Source organism: Varanus komodoensis, unplaced genomic scaffold (genome assembly GCF_004798865.1).
Source record: "Varanus komodoensis strain SLA01 unplaced genomic scaffold, ASM479886v1 scaffold30, whole genome shotgun sequence".
NCBI lineage: Eukaryota > Metazoa > Chordata > Lepidosauria > Squamata > Varanidae > Varanus > Varanus komodoensis.
The window spans coordinates 3,831,890-3,854,921 of record NW_025335762.1 but is presented as its reverse complement, the minus strand read 5'-3'; the positions used below and the strand labels follow the sequence as shown (position 1 = coordinate 3,854,921).

General features: G+C 45.1%; 1 protein-coding gene across 2 annotated transcripts in view; it reads right to left on the bottom strand.

The window, feature by feature from the left end:
- LOC123027062 (zinc metalloproteinase-disintegrin-like NaMP) overlaps positions 1 to 21,247 on the bottom strand; it is a 58,554-nt gene extending 37,307 nt beyond the window's left edge. For both annotated transcript variants that reach the window (XM_044437407.1, XM_044437408.1), the window contains exons 1-3: positions 21,116 to 21,247; positions 7,292 to 7,404; positions 3,931 to 4,007 (exon numbers count right to left, since the gene is read on the bottom strand). In XM_044437407.1, coding sequence (XP_044293342.1) covers positions 3,931 to 4,007; positions 7,292 to 7,404; positions 21,116 to 21,167 — 242 coding nt within the window. In that variant the 5' untranslated portion in view covers positions 21,168 to 21,247. The remainder of the gene's footprint in view (positions 1 to 3,930; positions 4,008 to 7,291; positions 7,405 to 21,115) is intronic.
- Between the last annotated feature and the right edge of the window lie 1,785 nt (positions 21,248 to 23,032).

The following is a 23,032-nucleotide window of genomic DNA, read 5'->3' as shown; positions in this document are numbered from 1 at the left end:
TTGAGTAGGATATCAAAGGAGAGAAGGAGACGTTTATGGAGGGAGCAGAGAGGTTCTGGGGGAATACGGACTTGTCATTTATGCAGCGGCTGAGAGACAGTGTGGTGCAGTGGTTAAAAGTGCAGGACTGGCCCTCAGGCGATCCTGGTTCTCGTCCCCGCTCAGCCATGGAGCCACCAGGGTGACTCCGGGCGACTCACAGACTCCCAGCCCAACCACCTCACAAGGTTCTTGCTGTGGGGATAAGACTGAGAGCAGGTGGAGAAGAATTGGGCAAGCTGCTTTGAGTTCTTTAAAAGAAAAGGGAAAGGACAGAATATGCACTGAATAAAATAAATAATAAATAAATAAATAAATAAATAAATGTGCACACCCAATCTTCCCCACTTAGTGATGTGTGAGGGATCTGATTTGGGGGAAGGAATCTGTTGGATTTCTTCACCTTTGCTCCCCAAACTCTGGCCTGTTTTCTCTCTGCTCTAAGTCCACCTTGCATTGAGCACACAGGTGTGGCAGGAAGCAAGGCCGAGAAAATCCACAAACCAGTTTGCACACATGCAGCCCATGTGCCTGCGGTGTAAACTGAGTTCTTCACACAACATTTTCAGGCTTTGCATACTTTGCCCAAAGAGGCTGCTGGCAGTCTTGAGCTTTTGTGCACTCGATTCCAGCTTGCTTGCTTCCTGGACGGGGCGGAGTCCAGGAAAGAAGTTGCCAAGAACAAGAGAGCTTGCCTCCAACATGGTTTTCCATTCCCACTCCCACTACAAGCTGAGGGTGAGGGAACCAATGGCTTTTGGGTCACCCGATGTTCTCTGCACATCTCTTATTACCCTCTTTCAGCTCGCTCCTATTCAAATCATTCAGATGGGGAAAGTGTGCGTTTCAAATGGGAGAAACATGCATTGTTGAGCACATTCAAGTATGAATCCATATTTTTTTAAAAAAAACATGCATTTCAGAGTGTTTTACATGCCCTGTTCCAAACATAAATCACAAATTCAGGGATGTGCATTTATTTTAAAAACTTAAAAAATTATTCCTGCTTTTTAAGATTGAAAAAGAGACATATTCACATGATTTGCAAACAGAAATGGAATTCTCATCCTTACCTACTGCAAGCTGTGGTTTGTTATTCGCTTATAGCTCTGGCTTTGTTGGGAACAGAGAAGCCAGAAGTCTGGTTTGCACATGGAAATAAGCAAACTATACACAGAAGCTAGTTGCAGTGGGAGCATGCAAGAGTACGTTGACCATTTGTTCGTCTGGTCGATATGGAATAGTCCTTAACTGGCCATAAAGAAAAGAGATGGTGCATATATGGGAAGGCAAGTGACTTTGTGGCCCATATTTCACCATAGCATGTCGAAAACTGAGGTCTTACGTAATATCTTTACGGCCTGTCAGCCACTCTTGCCATGATTCAGCTATCATGAATTCATCTTCACGTCAAAATGTATTATTTGCTGACTTGCCAATTTTGTGCTAACTGCTAACCAATATTCTTGAAGCATCTTAAAATAAAAGAGAATTGATCCCTCAGAAAAGTACTGTCCATTGCACCCTCAGTGGACCCCTAGGGATTACCCCCACTGTGGGAGCGGTGGCTTTGTAGCTCCAGCAAGACAGGACACTGGCCGCTTTCACACAACATGACAAGCAGCCCTGCGTGGTCACCATATTTCACCATTTTTTGCCATGGCAGACAATTAAGTGGTTCCATACGGTTGTGGTTTCCATCTTCCCTACTCAGTCCTCCCACTGCTGGCATATATCCCATGCCTGAAATCCATTCCCAAGATGCATCACTGTGTCACCTGCCTCTTTCTCATCACTCCATCCATAGAGGATGGAAGGCTGGAGAGGCTCCTGCAGTTGCTGCTCTTTCCTGGGGACTTTGTGGCAATTGCATACCAGGACCCTGGAAAACATCATCCAGGGTTTAGACCACATGAAAAACCATGGTGGTACAGACAGGCCAAGAACAAACCATTGTTTCGCACTGTGGTTTGTAGCAAACAAACATACCATGGTGAAATAGCAGACAAACAACGGGAAACAAACACCATGGCTTGCTGTGTGGTCTGAATGCAGCCATTCAGTCATTGTATGTGTGGGGGAGAGCATGGCTCCTACCACGAAGGCATGGCATGCTTCTTTTCACCAAGAGGACCTGAAACCTGACTCAGGCTGGTGAGGCATCGCAGAAACCGTGATCTGGAGTCCTTTCCAGTGGGTGAGGCCCAAAAGCCACTTCCGAGCAGGCTTTCGCAATGGGCCCTGATAAAACCTTGGCAGCTCCCCAAGGATTATGCATACTGATGTAAACCCTGAGAAACGCCTTTCAACATCTTCCTTCCAAAGAATCAAATCAATAATACAGAACAAGGAAGCAGAATAGATGAAAAGCTCCTGCTTCCAAGCCCAGCAAATGTGTAACCAAGTTCTAAGAGCACTTAATGATTTCCCCAGGACAGGTAAACTCTGAGCTGACAAGTTCCGGCTTTGTAGCTCAATAGCCACCAAGACTTCCTAGCTGTTACTACACTGGGGCAATAATCATTTGGTTACTGCAGTCACCTCCCTCTTTAGCTGCAAGAGAGCAAAGGGGGCCATTAAAGCACCTCATTTGTATGTGGGAAAGAGTTCCAGGGGAGGCCCACTGCCTACTCTTGAAACAAATCTTTTTGAAAAGAATGCCAAGCCCCGACCGGTCTTGCTGGTGGCAAGGGAAGAAACCTGTCCGGCTGGTTCGCAATTCTGCAAAACCGGGCAAGTGGCCATTCTATTTCTGATTATCTTTCTTAATATCTCAATGTGCAGTTCAAGTTCAGCTGTAATGGACGGTTTACAGAATTCCAGTGCTCGAGAAAGATCATGGAAAACGCGAAGGGGGTACAGGAGGAAGAGGGGCGCTCTGGGTCACTCCCGCCACCACGGCTGCTCCAGGCTTTGAGGGCCTGTGGGCACGTCGCCCTTCATGGGCCTTCTTCCCTGGTGTGTCTGCCTCTCACACCACTTCCACAAACTGCTCTTGGCTCAAGTGGAGGGCTTCCAGGAGCGCTGGGTTGGGTCCCCAGGAGCCACTCTTCTCACTTGCTGGGGCTGATCTCAGGATGACCTGTCGCTGCTATGTGACCATGCACACTCCCCTTGTCACTGCAATTCCCATCAACCCCCATGCCCCACTGCTGCTGAGGAACATGTGTTCTCCAGGAGACCTCTACCCACAATGCCTGGCTCTGAAGATGGACTCTTGGGCCTGGCTGGGCTCCTGTGGGGCTATACCAGCCGTTAACATGGCTCTTCACAAAACCACATCACGCACACCCCTTTCCCACACATCTGTTCATGCATTCACACATGCACACCCCCCTACATGCTCACTCACGGCCATAAACACCGGCACTAACGCGCAAAGACAAAGATGCCCCGTGCAACAATTTGTTCACAAAAGACCCTTCACTGGGACTTTTCTCCACCCCAACAGCTGCCAAAGGGGCAGCATTTGGGTCAGATCACGGCATGAGAAGGTGAGGGCTGGCTCCTCTTTCCCCAGCTGTGGCCTAACCCCAACCACCATCATGCTGCTATGGGGCCTGGCTCTAAAACAGACGTGGCTTTGGGGGGCAGGTATGGCAAAGAGTTGCAGGCAGGTCAAGCAGGCCTGAAGATGGCATCTGCCCAGTGCCCATCAGTTCCCCACCCCTGCAGTGCATGGAACCAAGAAAGGGAAAGACCAAACGTCACCAGTGCCTCCGTTCTTCTGCTGACACCTGCAGTTCTGTCATGGTGCCAAGTAGCGCCGTAGCTCTGACTTAAGCCTCCATGCAGTAATCGCTGCAAGAAGGGGTATCCCCACAAGAGCACCCCCATCATTATTTTCTGGCCTTGTCTTAGTCGGCACTGGAGACCCCTTGACCCACTTACCTATTTTTTTCTAGATGAAGGACCACCTTCTCTCCATTCACTTCGATTTCATACTGTACAGTATCTTCATACTTGGCCTGTATTTAAAGTTGGAACGTGGGTGAGTAACTGATTACATTCAATCACTGCAGTTCACTAACCGACAACCATGCTTCTGGACTGAGATCCAGAGCACAACGTTATGCATGTTTGGACAGGGGGAAACCGCCCCAAACTGGCTGCGGAGGAGGTGCAGATTTCTCTTCCGGCTGAGCATGGCTGGGTTCAGCCCCTGTGCCCTGTTCACTCACTGTGTGGATATTTAGCTTGAAGGCCACAGCCCAGCCTTGAGCCAAGGAGGATTAGAGCTGCTGCATGGTGCGATCAGGGAACTATGGGAACTCCATTCCCTCAGATGCATCCACCTATTAGGGATACCCAAGTATCTAACTTTACAGGGACTGGCCCTCTGTGGAAGGCTGCCCAGTCCAAGCTTGGCTCAGCTTAAGGCAGGAATCCCAAGAGAACAGAGGGGCCTTGATGTCACCCATGGACAGCTGGGACCAGAAGCAGGCCCGCCAGTGGGATGGACTGCTTTTCAGCATAAATGATCATATTCCTAAAGTTGCAGTTCTTTGTACAAATTCACACATGCAAAGTGGATGGAAATTTCAGTCCTCTCACATCCTTTTTGTATGTTTTATTTCCCTGCATGTAAATGCGTAAGTGGCCAGCTTTTAGGCAGAGAAGGGTTGTCTCCCCACCGTCTATGAGTAACGGAAGAAGCAAACAGCGGGGAAGAATCCAAATCTTCCATTTCAGGGATGGGCAGCCCTTCAGCATCACATTTTGCACAATTTGAGTGTCACAATTTTCAGATAGGATTTTTGTGAAGGCATCCAAGTATCAGGAATGCACTGATTCCCCCTATATTCCTTGCGGACGATTCTTCTGGAAATGACAGCACAGAAATGGCCATGAATAATACAAATGGAACTTCAGTAGGATCAGGCTGGGAAGGGAGGCCACACGTCTGCCTGTGTGCCTCTGAGTGATTTCCTTCCTTTGCTCTTTCTCTGAGGCTTTTTCTGTAATTTGTATGAAACTGTCACAGAAGTGCCTGCGGGCGAGGAAATGACACATTTTCAGAAAGGCAAGTTCAGAGGTTAGAGGGTTGTCGTTGTTGTTGTGAGTGTAAGGCTTTTGTCATGGTGAATCCTGGTAGCACTGAAAGCATGTCCAACATTTCTATGCCACCCCCATCGCAACAAAGCCTCGGGGTGGCTCACAAAGGATACATAAATACATAAATAATAACAATATAACAATTTTAAAAAATTGATTAAAAACCCCCAGTGCATTCTCGGCTAAAAATTTAAAATCCTATTAATTCAAATAATTTAACAATTAAAATAAGTTTTAAATAAAAAGGTCTTAGCCTGGCGCCGAAAAACAAATAACGATGGCGCCTGGCGGACCTCTCTGGGGAGTGCATTCCATAGATGGGGTGCCACCGCAGAGAAAGCCCTCGTCCGGGTACTCACCCTCCCAATCTCATTCACAGAGGGTTCCCGGAGGAGGGCATCTGTTGCTGATCTCAAGGGGCAGGAGGGCATATATGGGCGCAAGCGTTCCTTTAGATATCCAGGTCCCAAGCCGTTTAGGGCTTTATAGGTCATAACCAACACCTTGAATTGGGCCCGGACTTCAATCGGGAGCCAGTGGAGCTGACGGAGAACTGGGGTTATATGAGAACAACGCCCAGTCCCCGTCAGCAACCTGGCAGCTCTATTCTGCACCAACTGAAGTATCCGGACCGTCTTCAAGGGTAGCCCCACGCTGAAGGAAGGCGCTCCTCGCCACCGCCATCGCCTGAGCTTCTAGAGACAGCTCAGGGTCGAGGAGCACTCCCAGGCTGCAAACCCTGTCCCTCAGAGGGAGTGCAACCCCATTTAGAAAAAGGCCCAAGTCCCCCATCTCGAAGCCCGAGCCACCCACCAACAGGACCTCCGTCTTGTCTGGATTGAGCTTCAGTTTATTGGCCCTCATCCAGCCCATTTACCCAAAGCTTTGCATATGAACCCTTCGGGGCCTGTCCCTGGAAGGAGGGGCGCTGTGGAACCGGGCGGCCCTGCACTCTGCAGTCTGAACCCCCGATTGGGCCAGCCTGCGGCTCTGATGATGAGCACTCAGGTTCACCTCTTCCAGGGGCTGGCGTTCTCCATCTGGGGGCCACCCATTTCCAAATCTCCTCCCTCAAGAAGGTTTGGTCCTTCATTCCCACAGGTGGGAGAACTGGGCCCCACAGCAGTCCTTGAGTGACTTTCATCCAGAGCAGGCTCAGACTGGTACTGAGAGGTTGAGTCCGCAGGTGCAGGGCTGTTATCAGTGTTTGAGCTCCGAGTCCCATCAGTTACAGCCAGCTCCCCATCACCCTCAGACTCTGAGCTATCAGTTCCACCAAGATGGTCAGCTTTTCATCAGCACCTGGGAATCACACCAGAATGCAGGTGAATGACATCAGGTGTGTGGACAGGTTTTAGGGCACAGATGTCATATAAGGGCATATGACAGGCAGTACCCAAAACACCCCCCCTGCTCTGCCATGTTCCCACTGCAAGGAGGCATGGAGAGAGAGGCACAGAAGGGAGAAGGAAGGCAGCCTCGGCCTCAGGGCCACCTGTGCATGGGAGACCATCCACTCTCCCTGGTGCAGGTGAGGCCTGCCAGCATGGTCCCCCATGGTCAACGCTCTCTCCAATCTCAGGCCAGAGAGAGAGGCACAGACCAGGAGTGGCAGGCCCTGGAAGTCACCCATGCACAGGAAGGACTGCCCACTTTCCCTGCCGTGAAGGAGCCCCATTCTCCAGGCTTCCACACAGCCTTGCACCACGGATGGGGGCAGCGGGACAGCCCAGGGCAGGAGGAAATTGCCACTCTCCCTGGGACAGGGAGGTCAGATCCCGGCTGCTTAGGATTCTTGCTGCTGTCTCCAGTCCGGGGCTGGAGATAGCACAGGAAGGGCTGGCAGGAGAAGGCCTCTCTTATTTCTGACTTGAGGTCAGTGGTCACAGCGAGGATGCTATCCAAGGAAATGCCTTGAGAATCCGGGACTTTTAGACTGAGCTTCACCCCTGGAGGAATTCCAAGACCTGTGAAGGCTGGATTGGGGTGCCCCTCAAGTTGGCCATTTGGGACTCTGCGTTTGGAAATATGAGGCTCCTTTCGAAATGAATTACAAAATGAAGCCTCATGCAGGTTCTAATTTCAGCTGCGCTCATGTTGAAGGACAGCCTGGTTCCCATCAGGAAGTGGCAGCCCAAGGCAACCCGGTTCAGCTCAGGGGTTGGGCTGCTCTTGAAGCTGGTGCAGTTCTTCTTACCTTCTCTTGAGGGTTCTGAATTCCCTTTACATCCCTTTTATGCAGTGCATGGAGCTTTTTTGGATACACCACTTTGTAGTCCTCCACCCCAGGCGGCTCCTTCATTGTACTCCCTTCAGGTGGAAAAAAACAAGTTTGTTTTGTTAGGTGGCTCCACCTTTCGCACATGCTGCTCCAGTGTACTTAGCGGTTATCTGAGGTCGCAGTGCAGTGTGGATTTGGTTTGCTGCAGAAATGAAGTATGGGACCTTGACAACATGTTTTTGTCTCTTTCGCTTGCTTGAAGGTGTTGGTTGAGCAGCCTTTGACAGCTCTTGCCTGAGAGTTATTGCATGTATCTGAGATGGTCTGGCAATTTAAATGAAGTCAGCAAAAAAGGACTAAGCATAACAATGTTGTGTGCTTTCTAAGTGCCATTAAACAAAGTGGAGCAAACTTTCGGCTGAACACTCCAATTTTTGCAGTTAGTTGGTGAAGGAGAGTAGGATGGCGGGGACAGGTCCATATGCACTTACTTCAGCAGAAAAGGACATGATCTAAAGATTATTTCAGTCTGCTCTGCTCTGATCAACGTGTCTAAGGTGGTGGGCTTCTTCTCTACTGAGGATAGTCACCTATTTGAAGTAGGAAAGTCCTCTCTTGGAATGTCTCTTTTCAAATGGCTGCCCGATCTAAGCCTAGCTGGGAAATAAAATTTATCCTTCTAAGACCGGGCAAAGCAGGGGCCTTGAAGTTTCCCAGCAACAGCTAGCCAAAGCAGAAAAAGGAGGCACATGGGTCACCCCATCAGTCTTGCTTTCTGTACCAAGATACAGTGGATTTCTAGTTAGAGTTATAGTTCCTGAATTTGGATCGATAAATAATGCAAATGTCGTGCAAACCTTTTCCCTCTCTTTAAAGTTGCTACCCTAATGCTACCAGATCCAGGAGCTTTGGGGTGGATTAAGGGGAAGGGTTGGGGGCATCACTGGTGGGCCACCAGATGATATCACATGCCCAAAGCTAATTCAAAATTTGGGTTGTTTTTAGATAGCCACGGGAGCTTCCATCTTTGCTCTCTCTTTTCTTAATATTTTACAATTGGAAAGTGAGATCAGGCTGAAGTCAGGGGAGCTTACACAATGAACTATCCCCAGGCCGTGACACAGAATAACCTACAAGAATTTGTCTTAGCTGCTCCAGTTATGGTAAATAGGTTTTTACTTCGTCATGTTCCCAGTTAGCCTGAAGACAATCTCAGACTCCTGCTTGGAAAATGCTTCTCTGAATCTCTTGTGGAAATGCAATCTGACATTTTTCATTCATGTACCCACTCTTAGAAAATCCTCATTTTTCATCTCTTGTAACTGTGTACATGAGATACTGATCCCATGAAGGACTGTTTTCTCTTACTGCAATGTGATTTAAGAATTATGTCTTGTTCTAACCAATTCATGTACAGGTGTACAAAAATCTACGGTAGACTGCACAAGCTACTGATGCTAGGTATCAATGCTCAATTTACGGGAAGGAAAGTGGTAGGGGACTTAACAAAATCCATAAAAACCAAAACTCCCCAGTCTGTCAAAACCATGCTCCACTGTATCAGTTCCCCACAGAAGGTAAAAATGGAGCCCACGGAGCAATCTAAGCATTGCTGACTTTTAACTCCCCTAAGTGCAAGTTTAGCAGAAAGCCGAGTAATATGTTATCTCAACAGAAATGAATGAATTCATTAACTGATTAAATCTTTTTATTTAATTGCTATTTTAAAAATTAGTATTTTAATCATTTTGAACTGTCACTTTGATTTTGTCTTTTATGTATTTTTTTAATTGAATGATGTTATTTATATATGTGATTTTATTGTATCTTAATTTTATGGATTGTGAGCCATCTTGAGATGCCAAGGCATAAGGGACGGCATACAAAAGTTTTAGATAGATAGACAGATAGATAGATAGATAGACAGACAGACAGACAGACAGACAGATAGAGGGAGGAATATGTAAATAAATAATGACCAGGCTCCAAAGAGTTGCCTTGGATGTGTAGGGATTGGACCCACACTTCTGTATATGTGCCTCAAAATGATACTACTGAAAGCCAACAGTGGATTCTCCTGTAGGTGGGCAGTCATCTGTTTGGGATTCTTTAACATGGATTCTAGGACTGAGCAGGAGCTTGAGCCTGATGGCCTCCCTGGCCCCTTCCATGATTCTATGAAACACCCTCCTGGGACGTCGGACTTACTAGTTGCAAATGCTCTAAGCCCTCCCTTCTCCAACATCCTCCAACTTTAAACCTGCCAGTCCTGTGTTTAAAATCTCTATGAATTTCTTCCCCAGCCAAACTGATCTTCCAGTTCCCCCAAGGGTGGCTGTGCTGGCTTCCAGCATCCCTTCATCTTTCTCTTGAAGCACTTAAAAAGCTGATAAACAATCCGTGGCATCACAGCATCCACTGCAAGGCCATGGCAATCACATTGACATTCATGCGGATTTCAAAGTTAGCACCATGGTCTGAAAGGCTGGTGGGGGACCTGCGTTGTGGTTAGTCATCTTAGTGGTTAGCCTCCGTGAATTCAGTTGGAGAGATGTTGCATCTTTTCCATCTCATCACCCCACATTCATATATTGAGAGAGAAAAGATGTTATAATGTTCATTTGTTTAGGTATGCATTTAGCAATTTCTCTTCAGTCTATAAGCTATGAAAACCTCCAAGAGAACAGGCAATTAGATTTTAAAATTCAACAAAATTGCAACCAAATGAAAAAGAGCCCAACATATTAAGACGTTCAGGGAGAAGATTAGGGAAAATGCTGTCTGAATGCCTGGTAGACAAAACAAAGTCAATGTTTGTGTCTCCATATCTGCATCCAAGATAGTGCTATATCAGGGTCCCCCATGCCCACCTGTTTCCTGATAAATCCTTCATCTGAAACAACCACATGGCAGGCAAGGACAAAGTGATGGCCGAATCAGGTTTTCACAGGGGTGATGGGGCACCATCTCCCTCCAAAATCAAGGACAGCAAGATAGTTTAGGGATTGCAAGACAGACTCCACAGCACTCATGCCTCCATCTTCCACCGCCTCTGGTGCCCAAGGCCAATATCTCGTTCTGCCCAAGGGCAGGGCCGGCTCTGATCTCAAATTAGCTCTCCTGCCAACCTTCTGCCTTATCTGGAATCGTTGTCGGTTTATTTGCTCACGTAGAAGGTGACTGAATGAGGAAAGCAGGAACTTCCCCGTCTACAGCTTTGTTTATAGCTGGGCTCAGGAGGCTGAGTGATGGATGAGTAAGAATCAGTGTATAAAGGAGTGAAGCTAGTGGGGAAATGAGTTGGTTAGAGAGGGAATTATGATTCACCCCTGCAGTCTAAAGCAGAGTTCTGTGCACAGTGGGCTTAGCAATCCCTCCTGCTTCTTTTGCCCTCTCAGCAACCCTCCTCCAAGGCCAAGAGCCCTTCGTGACCAAGAAGCCTGCCCACACAGAGAGACCAGAATAGAACAGAATCTACTGCAGCTCTGCAGGGATGGGATAGAACGCTCTCCCCGGGCAGCTCAAGCCCTCTTGATTTCTTGAAAGCACGCCAAGGCCTCTCTGTTGGGCTGCAATCTCTTGGCTCTGAACTGATGGCAGCCCCTCCGCGCTCAGAGCACGGGGCATGCGGGGCTGAGTGTCAGGAGCTGGCGGTGCAGTGGGAGGGCACAGTACCCTGTTCGCATCCCCTCCCACCCACTTCTCCCAACACAGCAGCTTCCTCCATGTGGGGGCTGAGCAGAAATTTCCAGGTCGGATTCCCCATCTGGCCCCAGGGCCATCTTTCATCTTCCCTCTTGAAGGAAAGGGGAGATACAAATGTAAGAACACATCCTTGAATAAATCGGAGTTATCAAGGCCACAACTAGAGGACAGGCAGGCACGAAGGGAGAATGGTGGCCCTGGTGAAATGCCAAGGCACCTGGGGAGCAAGGGAACCTGGTTCCAACATGTGTCTCATTATCTGCAGGTGGAAGGACTCCCCTTGGGCTTTGGGGGCTTCAGTCCATCAAACAGTGGGGGGCAGTGCTGGAATGGGGCACCCCTGGCTCCAATTCTCACTGTGGGTGATTGGAGTGACCACACAGGGCCAGTGATCATCCCCTGTGCATCTCCCCATAGTACTTTTCCCATGGACTATAACTCCCATCATCCCCAAGCATTGTGACCAATAGGATTATTTATTTATTTATTATTTTATATTTTATATTTATTATTATGAGAGTTGTAGCCTAGCACATCCTGAGGTCCCCATTTTGGGAGAGTCTGCTCCATGGGAAAGCAGCATCTGAGCACTCAGGAACATATTCCATGTTCCCCAGTGCTATTGCTTTCAATTCGCCTCCTGCCACCACCCTGCCAAACTGGAGAAGAAGCAGAACAAACTAATTTTCAGAGAGACAAGATTCCCTTATAGAAGGTGGTCCTGGTTTTTCTTTTGAATGCCAAAAATACCCATAATTTGCTGAGTGTGGACCAATTGTAGGAGAAGAAAAACCAGAGGGTGGAGCGCGTTGAAATGTTCCTCTTGAAGCTCAGTACAACTTTCTTCCCCTTTACTTCAAACTTTGTTTAAAAGTTTGCTTGAAGAGTAAACATGCATGTTAACAAAAGTAAGTGTGTACATTTGCATGTGCATCTTTTTTCAAAAGTCCACACTTTTCTCTGTTAAGCTACGGTGCAAAAATGCATATTTTTGTTAAAGCCATGTATATTTCAAAGCGTGCCTTCTTAATATAGATGCTTTTTTCAAATGCCATTGCAATTCTTGGAAAGTGCATGCATTTTATTTATTTCTGTAATTCCCAATAACTGGAGTTCTGTGGTTAGTTTACAACAGCACAGATATTTTAATATATATGTTAAAACTGCTTCCTTTCACATTTGGTGCTGCAGGCAGAGTGAGCAAGGATGCTTTTAAAACTGTAACAAAATGCTTGTATGTCTTTTGCAAACAAATTGCATACTCAATTTGTTTGCGTAGAATGGAAGATTCTCAAATTTCTCAAACAAGACCTAACAGTTAAAAGAGAAGGTTAAACAGAAGAAGGATCATTCAAATAAATTGTGCCTGATTTCTAGAAGCTCTACAACAAGGTCACGCATGACCAGCCAACCCAGTTGTTCAGACCTTTGCTCTAGTCAATTTAGCAGCCAAAGTGAATAAAGTCACCCAGCTGGTTACAAAAGGATGCAGGTCTTCATGTGGTTTATACATTCGCTCAGCAAAACTATCACTTTTCGTCCGCTGGGATAAAAGGAAATCATACTTTCTGCCCAAGTTTTGGGTGGCTGTGACTGCTTGTATTTTTAATTCAAAACTATTTCTGTGCAATGGATTTTTTTGTTGGTTTTGTTCTTATAGATCATGTGTGAACATGCCAAACAGAGGTAAAAGAGTTCATCTATTCATTTACTACTCTGAGCACTTGTATATGTATAATACCCCAGATATAACACCAGCCTTGGGCTATGAAACATTAGTAGCAATGACTAACTTACTGACAGTTGCTTTCACTGCACAAAGATATGTGCTTCTCACTAAATACTGAACTAGGGAGTACATGAAGCTGCTTTACCACTCAGTGAATAGGAATGCCAGATAACTAGGCTACAACACACACCCACTACTGAGTGTGTGGCTCTCTCACCATGATCTGTACCAGCCTGAAATAGGTCAAAGTATGCCTGGTGTGGAGTTCCATGGTGTCCCACCACGGAAAGATGGAGACAAGCTGAAACAGGCTCAGAAGAAGCCCATGAAGATTGCCCCAGGAACGGAAAAGGCCTAAGAAGAAAAGTTGAAGGAACTGGAGAAGAGAAGACCGAGAAGGGACATGATCGCACTCTTCCAATCCTGAAGGGCTGACACAGAAGAGGACAAAGGCATGGACATGCCCCAGAGGATAAGACTAGCTTTAATGAGCAGCTTTTGGTTGACTATTAGGAGGAACTTCTAAATGGTAAGAGCAATGGGGATGGAAGCAGGGCAGGTGGAGAACTTCAAGAAGAAGGTCTGGACAGCCACCACTTGAGGATGCTTTGGAATCCATTTATCTAGCAGGATTGCCTATAAGTCCTCATCTCTATGCTTCTCTGTTGGGAATTGTTTTCTTATACCCACTGCAGAATCATAGCTTTCAATGGAGTCTCGTAGGCCATGTTTCTTGGTACAGCTGATGACAGGAACGCATCTCTAAGATACATCTGAATAACTACAGTACACATTCTTGTTACCTGCAGGGACCTTCATGGGTGCTTATTAATCTAGCCTTTCCAGTCAGGTATCTGGCATATATGTTTGCTTTGACTATAACTCCTCTTATCCCAAACCAGACAAGTCTGTTGGATTTATACATCCAGGGTACCAAGTTGGGAAACGTTGCAATAATCTGTAGAAAAGAGTCAGAGTATGTCTTGTGGATTTCCTCCAGCATTTTGATGATATCTGTAACCCCTCTCTCCTCACACAAAGGAATGGGGAGAAACTGTATTTTTAAGATTCTTAATTGTGCGTAAATATGGATTCACATAAATATGGTGGGATCTGTAACTCATTTCATCACATATTCATGTAAACACGGAAGTTTTGTGTATACTCTTTTAAAACTGCATGCAAATTCTCATTTTGTATGCATATTTTCCATATATGCATCTGCGTATGGTTTTCAAATATATACATCTTCCCAATGTTTTTTCACTGTTGTAATGTGGTTTTCTGCACACCTTTCTCTAAGGAGAACCAGGGTGGTTTAGTGCTTAAGACTGTGGAACTGGACTCAGCCGATCCGGGTTCTAGTCCCCGCTCAGCCATGGAGCCAATGGGGAGACTTTGGGCTTGTCACAGACTCTCAGCCCAACCTACCTCACAGGGTTGTTGTTGTGATGTTATGATTGAGAGGAGGAGGAGAATCATGTAATCTGCCTTGAGCTCTTTGAAATGATAAATAACAGGATACAAATATAACAAATAAGTATCCATGCATTTTGTACATATTTTTACTAATGTGCCTAAATCTTGGTTTACATTTTGCTGTGTATTCCCTCATCTCCCTCAAAGAACCTGCATCGGAAAGCTCAAATGTCAACAAGAAACTTGCTTTTCGGTGAATGTGTATAAAAATCTTAATGGACCAATTTCTCACCCATTCCTATTCCCAACATATTTTTTTGCCTTGCTACCAAAAATCAGGAGATCTCAGACTGCAGTCCTTATTTAACCAAATACTTCTTACTTCGTTGATTTCAGAGGCATCTAGTAAGCAAACCATTCTGGGGAGCAACACATATTAGATATTTTTAATAAATATTGATTGTATTGATTTGTCTGTGATGCTTTGAGTTTGACTCATGATTACTCAAGGAAATGGTTTCTTGAGATAACTCACTCAGTTAAGCTTGCTTTTAGGCCACCTTTAAAGATGAGCCAGTGGATTATGGGAGCGGTACTTGAGGCAGGTCACTCAAGTTCTAGCCCCCACTCAGCGCCGTAGCTCGTTGGCTGTACCCCTGTAGCCAGAGTGGGGCAAAAGGGCACATTGCCTCCCCTCAAGCTGCTCTTTCTCCCCCCACAGGGGGCGATTGCCCTTTGTGTCACGACAGACAATGGCAGCCTCCATTTAGAGAATGACAGCTTATTTTAAGGACAGAAGGAATAGAAGGAAAAGACCCTCTGGAAAAAAACCAGTGTATAAGGCAGGTAAGGTGCATCTGGAAAACCCCGGAAATTTTGCTCACTCAAGACCTTCTGTGAGCGGCACAGGGCTTTCCATGATCGCAATCACCCCGTTTTACTTAAGTGATCCCGACAAGACACCCTGCAAAGTAACTTGATCCTGGAAGAGTTCAATACTTTGCATTAGGGTCTAGAGCAGTGGGGGCGAACCTATGGCATGCATGCCGCAGTGGGCATGTGAGGCAGGCGGCCCCAGCATCAGATAACAGCGCACACAGGGGTCACGCGCACACTCAGAAAGGAGTAGCGGCACCAGGCAATGACATCACAAGCCACCACTCATGAGCCGCGACTCGTCCGAGCTTTCGCATGGCCGGTCAGTACACTGCCAAGGAGATATATATATTTGCTTGGACTGGCTGTGAGTTGTTTTTTCTAAACTAAAACCTCAGTTTTCGGGTTTTATTGCAGTGTTGGCACTTTGTGATGAATAAGTGGGTTTTGGCTTGCAGTCTCTAAAAGGTTTGCCATCAGCAGTCGAGGGTGTGACTCCACTCCTTGGACTTTGCCTTCCACTTTCAGTTGTATTCCCATCCCAACCAACAAAAAGAAGTGTGTTTGTTTGCCTGAAGTAAGACTCAAGAGTTAAGCTTATTCTTAAGAGTTTATGTAGGCAAAAGCAGGACTGAATACTCGATGACAAAAATTGAAAGAGCCATAGCGGAACCCACTCTGCTCAGGATACTACAGTTTGCTGGCTTTTTGACTGCCTTGACTGTAAATCAGACCTAATTCCTGATTTCTCCAATGTGCAGCTCAGCATGAGGATTTTTCAGGGTTTCTGGGAAGAAGACTAGTCCAACTGCTTTCCACAATTAGTTCCAATCCATTAGTGGCAGTGCCATTGGTTCAGTTAGTAACTCACTTACTTCCTGGAATCTCAATCTCAACAAAGGAGGATTTCTCTCTGACCAAACACTTTGTAGAAAAGAAGGACAATTCAAATGTGTTCCAAGAAGTTTACCAGAAAAGAGTGGTTTTGTTTTGTTTCGTTTTGCTTTGCTTTTTTTTTTTTTTGCAAACACATAGCAACTTCTGGCTGCTATGAAGTCTTCTGCTTGCAGCACAGTCACTGGCAATTCAAACCAACTTTTGGTTTTAACTCAGTTCAATCAGCCTCAGAGACTTTCAGAGTCTTCCAAGCATTTAGAAAAGATAGATAATTTTAATTTGGATAGTTATTTATATTACTTTAATTCTAGGAAAGGCCAAAAGGTACAGTGTTCTAAAGTATAATTTCTAGGCACTGTGCATTTTATTTTCTCTCCCCTGAAATGGTGAATTGTAAAACTGCCATTCTGAAAACATCCTTGAATGTTTCTCAAGCATTTTTTTAAGTGTACAAAATGAAGCACAGTAGATATTTTACAAAGCTGAGGACTTGGCCTCACTGGTTCCACTGCAAAGATAGCCCTGTTGTTCCTAGCATCACTCTCCCCAACGTTTGCCTGTGGTCACCTTGCAATGCACTTTTCTTCTGCTTCAGTGCTGTCACAACACAAGATTAAAATGATTTTTTGAGAAAACAACGTCCACACCTGTTTAAACTTGTCTGTTACAGCAAGAAATATTTTGTTTGCTTTGCCCCTTTTGGTTTCTCCTTGCTCACTGTATGCTTCACATTCTTTCTTCCTCATCAAAACAAAAGGATGCACATCATTTCATTCCTGGTGTCCATTCTAATTTTTAAGGTATTGTGAGTTTTGCATAGACCATTTTGGAAGGCCACACATTCTCCATGCAGTAGAAGTGAAAAGGAGGCCAGTGCCCTTGCCCTCCCCTGGCCGGGCCTTTGTCTTCTCTGCATCACAGAGTGCAGGAATGTGGGTGGGGGACTAGCTGGTCCTGTGATCATCCTCTCTGCAAAAATCCCACCTAGAAATGTGGCTGCCCCATTCAAAAATGAAGGCTGGCCACTGACCCCTGTCCAAACCCGCCTCGCTGGCTCCTTGGGAATGAAATAGGAAGAAGCTGTCTTCAGCTCCTTGGAGGAAAAGGGGCATATTTAAAGGGGACAAGTCACCAGATGCAAAGAAATTGTAACATTTTCAAAGGAAAGGAAATTGGTGCGTAAGCTGCAAAAAAGAAGAAGAAAAGGATGAGCAACCAGCTCCAACTGGCACCATTCCAGTTGCTATTGAATGAGTAAGTGGGTGGGTGCCCTTTTATGGATTTTCTTTTCTGTGTGGGTGCACAGAGCCAATTTCAGGGATGCCAACCTAAAAGCAAATTCTTCAGCCGCAACCAGGGGAACAGAACATGCTAAGAGCTGATGTGGGAGCTATTTCGGGATGCCGGCAAAATAGGCATCTCCTTCAAATGAGTGATTTAACAGCTGCAGCCCACACCAAATGAAGCTATGAAATATATCAGGAGATACAAAAAGACATGGGAGATAATTGTATCGGGTATTGGCATGGAGTGTATCTCAGAGGAGATACGAGGTACAATTATACAGTCCCAGGTAGGGCGTCTGAGTAGATCTAATACTCCCATGTACTCTAATTACTCCAATACTAATACTAATATGGTTAAGCCCTGCTGGACACACAAATAGTAAGGGGCATCACACATGAGAAATGCTTGTACAATCACCCCTGGAGTTCTAAAATACATGGAAATAAGAGATGCAGGGATGTGCTGTGAGGCACACACAGAGGTGCAGGTATGCTTTAGTTTTTAACTTGCACCGTCTTAATCTCAGCTGTACACTGTATATTATATTGCATGTTTATTACATATTGCTGTGGTTCGTGTTTATGTTGTGGCAGATTGTTTCCATTGTCATTGTTTGTTTTGTTTTCACATGTTTTGTAAATTTACCCCGGGGGCCCTCCTGGACTATTGGTTAATGTGGATTATTAATTCAATTATAAATGAATGAAATAAAATAAATACGGGATATGTGGTCTGAGATCTGCAGAGCTGCCTTTGATTATATCTCTCCTACCCTCCTACCCTGTGATGTGCCATGTCAAACAATATACAATTCAAAGCAGTGGCTTTGTTTCCCGGGTCCTCCTCACAGACCTGACTGGCAATGGGAGAACATTTTTCCACTTCTTTATTTGCAATGAGAAACATGGGAGAAATCCACAATGGGTTCAAATCAGTTCGAATTCCCGTGAAACTTTCTGCAGCAGATTCGGGCTTTTTCTAAGTTGCATGGATTCTGCAGACCTATGGGCCACTTCTTCCTAACTCTCTTGCAGGGGAAGGACAATTACCCAAAACAGCACTTACACTCCTGCACATGCACGCATATTTATACTGTTAATTTATATTATTTTAACGAAGTTCATTTATGTCTGTGAGCCGCCCCGAGGCTTCGGCGAATGGGGCGGCATAGAAGTTTACTAAATAAATAAATATGGAACAGAATTTGCAAACCTTCCTAAAATACATTTCGGAATGAGATGTTGATGGAAGGAAGGAAAGATGGCAGACTGTGAAACACAGAGTGGATTTAACATTATAAGCGCTTCAGTATTTGCAGTGAGCTGAAAGGTCTTCCTGGAGCCCATTCCCAGGTGCTGAGAATAAAGGGTAATTCCAGTCAGGACAGGAGGAAAAGAACTGAAGTTGTGCACATGCCACCCCATCTATTTTCTAAAGAGGAAATATGCAAGAGGGGCAAAATACCTAACAATGTAACGGTTCGTTTGGCGTTCAGGTATATAACGGAATTACGTTTCCTGTAAGCAGCTCTGTTGAACAAAATGTTTTGAATGGTCCTGTTTGTGCTTTTGGTCTGTTTTGGTTTCAAACCATCGTTTGAAAAGCAAACTCTCTCTTCATACTGGCTGGCAAATTATCTTTACTTTCTGCATTGCTCCTTCTGAATAAGGAAGGAAGTGCAGGCCCATAATTTAAGAAGCAAAACAGGTGGCAAAATATACTTTTTCAGAGACTAGTTCATATCTGCCTAACTGACACCACTTTGGATTTGACAGTGTCAAATCCACAGAAGAATTTGTAGGCACCCACATACATGCTTCATGAAGCCTGGAGGAAGAATCCAGTGAAATTTCTGCCCATGCAATTCCAAGGTATGTTTCCTATTTTAGTATCTTTTCTAGCATTGCATTTCCTCAGCATCCAAAACGCTATTGCACTATTAGGCAGGGAAATGTGCAGCCTTGGACCCTCAAGCTGTCTTTGCCAATGGGTGCCCTTCCGGAGCAGGAGATTGCAGCTTCCCAACCCTTGGCCAGCACATTTACTGGCTGTGCTGTTTGGGAGTGATCGGAACTGTACCAGCCCAGGAAAGGCTGCCCTGGAGATTGAGAAGGACTCCCCATCGCCTGACCCGATTAGGACAATATCTGTTTTCTGCTAGCGTGACAATGGTGCAGCTTATCCTATTTGACGTGTGTGGTGAGGTTGTTGCTAATTTGCAACTGCGCTGCCCCCTCCCCGCAGGCCCCAAATCTAGTCAAGGTTGTAATCCTCATGCATCTGAAATCTCAGATGATTGGCACTGTTCACGCTACTGGAAACAGAGACTGTGTCACTGATGTTTTATTTTAATTTGAATGCATCTAATGACCATAACACATTTATTCAATATGGTACAACTCATTCATGCCTGATTTATTTCAATGGGTCCATCCCACGCAGGACTAGCGCCCATTCAGCATATTTTTTCTTCACTTTTTCTGATCAAACCCGTGTCATTTCTCAATCAGAGAAGCAAACAAGCCCTTGCCTTTAACTAAGGAAGTATCTTAACTGGGTAGCCCACACGATGAAGACTGCAGCAGAATCTTCTCTTCCCAGCTGCATCTCAAGGTCCCGGCAAGATTGATTGATTGATTCTGTACATGTGTATTTGTATATAAGCAATGTATCTATTTATTACATTTATAAATGCATTAATAAAATTTATAAATCCCTTTTCTTTCAAGGAATTCTAGGCAGCTTACATATTGCTCCTTCTCTACCTGCTCTTATTCTCACAACAACATTTCTTTGTACTTATTTAACATGAAAGCCTTCCTGCCAAGAAGCTCAGCTTTTTCTCTACCTCCAGTTTTATCCTCAGATCAACCCTGTGAGGTAAATTGGGCTGAGAGATCTGGGCAGGGCCCCAGTCCTCGTCTCACACTCTAGGCATTACACTCTCCTATTGGGATGCTATGCTATTAAATGCTCAGAGCACGCGCATGAGAGAGAGACAGAGAGAGACACTCTGAGACAACTTTCCATGTATGCACCTGAAGCCTGCATAACTCTACTCGGAATACGTGTCAAAGGAATTGGCTGGATCAAGCCTCTGTCAAACATGGTGTACACTTACGGAAAACAATACAAGAAGTACATCATGAATTACTTAAGTCCCATTGAAATCAATGGCTCTGCTCCAAGCATAAGTAGATCTGGATTTAACCCAATATGCTTACAGGCACTGTTATGCTGAATCATAAAACGGCCACATCGCAAATAGCTATTCATTTAAAAGTACGTGAGTTTTGACTTCTTCTGCAAGCAGAGATCTGGCAACTTTGCACTGACAAAGGCAAACTGTGCCACACTGATACAGAGAACTCCATCATTCAATAATGTTAACAATATCATTGACCACCTCTCTAAATGCAATCCATGCTTATCCTGATGCTTATTTATTTTATCCTGATGATTTATATATGACCCCTTCTTTTCAACTTAAAATGGAATACAATCGGATACTATTTGCCTCTCCATTTAAGTCCCATTTCCATGTGATCTCTTTTCAACAAGCTGCTTCGCTCCGACAAACTGTTAGATTTAAGTAGAGCTAGTTTCTTTTCTTTTCAACCTGACATCCTGATGGTTGCAAGATCTATTTTGGACATTTGAAAATATAAAACACTGGGAAACACATCCATTCATTCAGCGGCACAAATGCAAGCTCCTGGATGTGGGGGGAATTTTTAATCTATCTGTAGAAACTGACACAGAACATGTGCTTGTAAATCATTAAAAGGCTCACAAAAGCTATATAGAAACTAATCTGGTGCTACATACTTTAGGTACTGCTCAAGTTTTTTCCCCTTAAAAACACCTTCAAAGAAACTGGACCTTACCTTGATGCTGAATAAGTACCAAGCACGTGATAACAAAGACAGCTTTGATCATTCTGGTTAGGTGCTGATCCGGTGAAGGAGCGATCCTTTGATTTCAGGAGCGTAGGGGCTGACCTGTGCTGTCCTTACTTTGAATGTGAGAAGTAAGAAATGAGTCTTTCCGTTTTATTCTTGTTCTTACATGACGAAGTGTTTACCAAAGGTGTTGCACAACTTCCAGGTTGCAACAGTGCCAACCCCAAGCCGACTTAGTGAATGTCACTCCACTGATATATGGACAGCTTCTTTCAGTGTGCGTCCCAAAACAATGACCGACAGGATGAATTTCATTGCTTAGGGGTGCTCTTTTGTTTGGCCTGGATGCTAATAAGTGGGTATCTGTCTTCTTTTCTTCCTTTTTTTCTGCTAGCAGAAGAGAAAGGGAGTCATTCCAACACTATTATATATTTTCTTAAATTAAGCAGTTTTCCATGAAGATGATGGAGGAGGAGGAGGAGGAGGAACTCCACTATAGAAGGCTTTCAACACTGTTAGCATGCACTAGTCTAGTTCTAGTGATTCAGTGGAAGCAAACAATTAAGAAGTTTGTGGCACTTTAAAGACTGGCAGAATCATTGTAGCTTTGGATTAAAGACTGGCTCCGTCTGGCAAGGAAACCTGTGTACTTCCCCTTTACTACTGCCCACTAAAAGAGTCATATGCCACTATGAATACATTAGGGAGCGCAAGACTTTGGGTCTGGCTGCAACAAAAGTTCCCACTGGCAATTCTAATTTGTTCTCCACAGAAGTGAGCTCCAGTTTCAGTTTGAAAGTTTTGACTGAAAAAGAGGTGCTTTTCAGCAACAGACATGACACTTGTCTTACTAGACACTGTTGCATGTTGTTTGTCTCAAGGTGGCACACACCAAAACCCTGGGTAGGCTTAGAATTAAGACAGGTGTGGGGAAATGAACAGCACCCATGTCCTAACAAAGCTGAGGTGAAAAAAGCTACAAAGACTGAAAAGAAAGGAAAAGATGAAGATCTGGTTTTCTACTACTTTGTATTAGGTCTGCCTGCTATTTAAGAGCAGTTTTTTTGTTCTAGGGACTTAATGTCTGGGGAGAGCCAGTGTGGTGTAGTGGTTAAAAGCATGGGACTCGGACTCGGACGACCTGGGTTCTAGTCCCCACTCAGCCATGGAGCCAGCTGGGTGACTGTGGGCCAGTCACAGACTCTCAGCCCAACCTACCTCACAGGGTCGTTGTTGTGGGGATAAGATGGAGGAGGAGATGTAAGCTGCCTTGAGCCCTTTGTAGGAAAAAGGCAGGATATAAATAAATAAATAAACAAACAAACAAATAAATAAATAAATGTAGGCTATATATTATTTTTAATAAAAGAAATCAACAATGGGCTTTTGTTCTTGTGCTAGTGCTTGGCATACTCTTGGAAAAGAAAGCTTTGAATGAGCAGGGTACTTCTGGATGGACAGGCATAGGTCTGCATCTATATCTTTATGGATGGCAATCTCTTTATTGGGATTGAGCGATAACGATCTATGCTGGTGAACAGTGCTTGGAGTTTTAACTTTCTTCTGTCTAAATATGCACAAATATGCAAGGAGTGGTTGCACTGTGGTTTTGCCAGAACCTTTTTTCACTTGAAAATCCACTGAAACCTAGTTGTTGTTGTTAGTTGCGAAGTCATGTTCAACTCATCGTGACCCCATGGACAACATTCCTCCAGGCCTTCCTGTCCTCCACCATCCCCCAGAGTCCACTCAATCTCACGCCGACTGCTTCAGTGACTCCATCAATCCACCTCATTCTCTGCCGTCCCCTTCTTCTTTTGCCCTCAATCGTTCCCAGCATTAGGCTCTTCTCCTTCCTTCTCATTAGGTGGCCAAAACATTTGAGTTTCATCTTCAGGATCT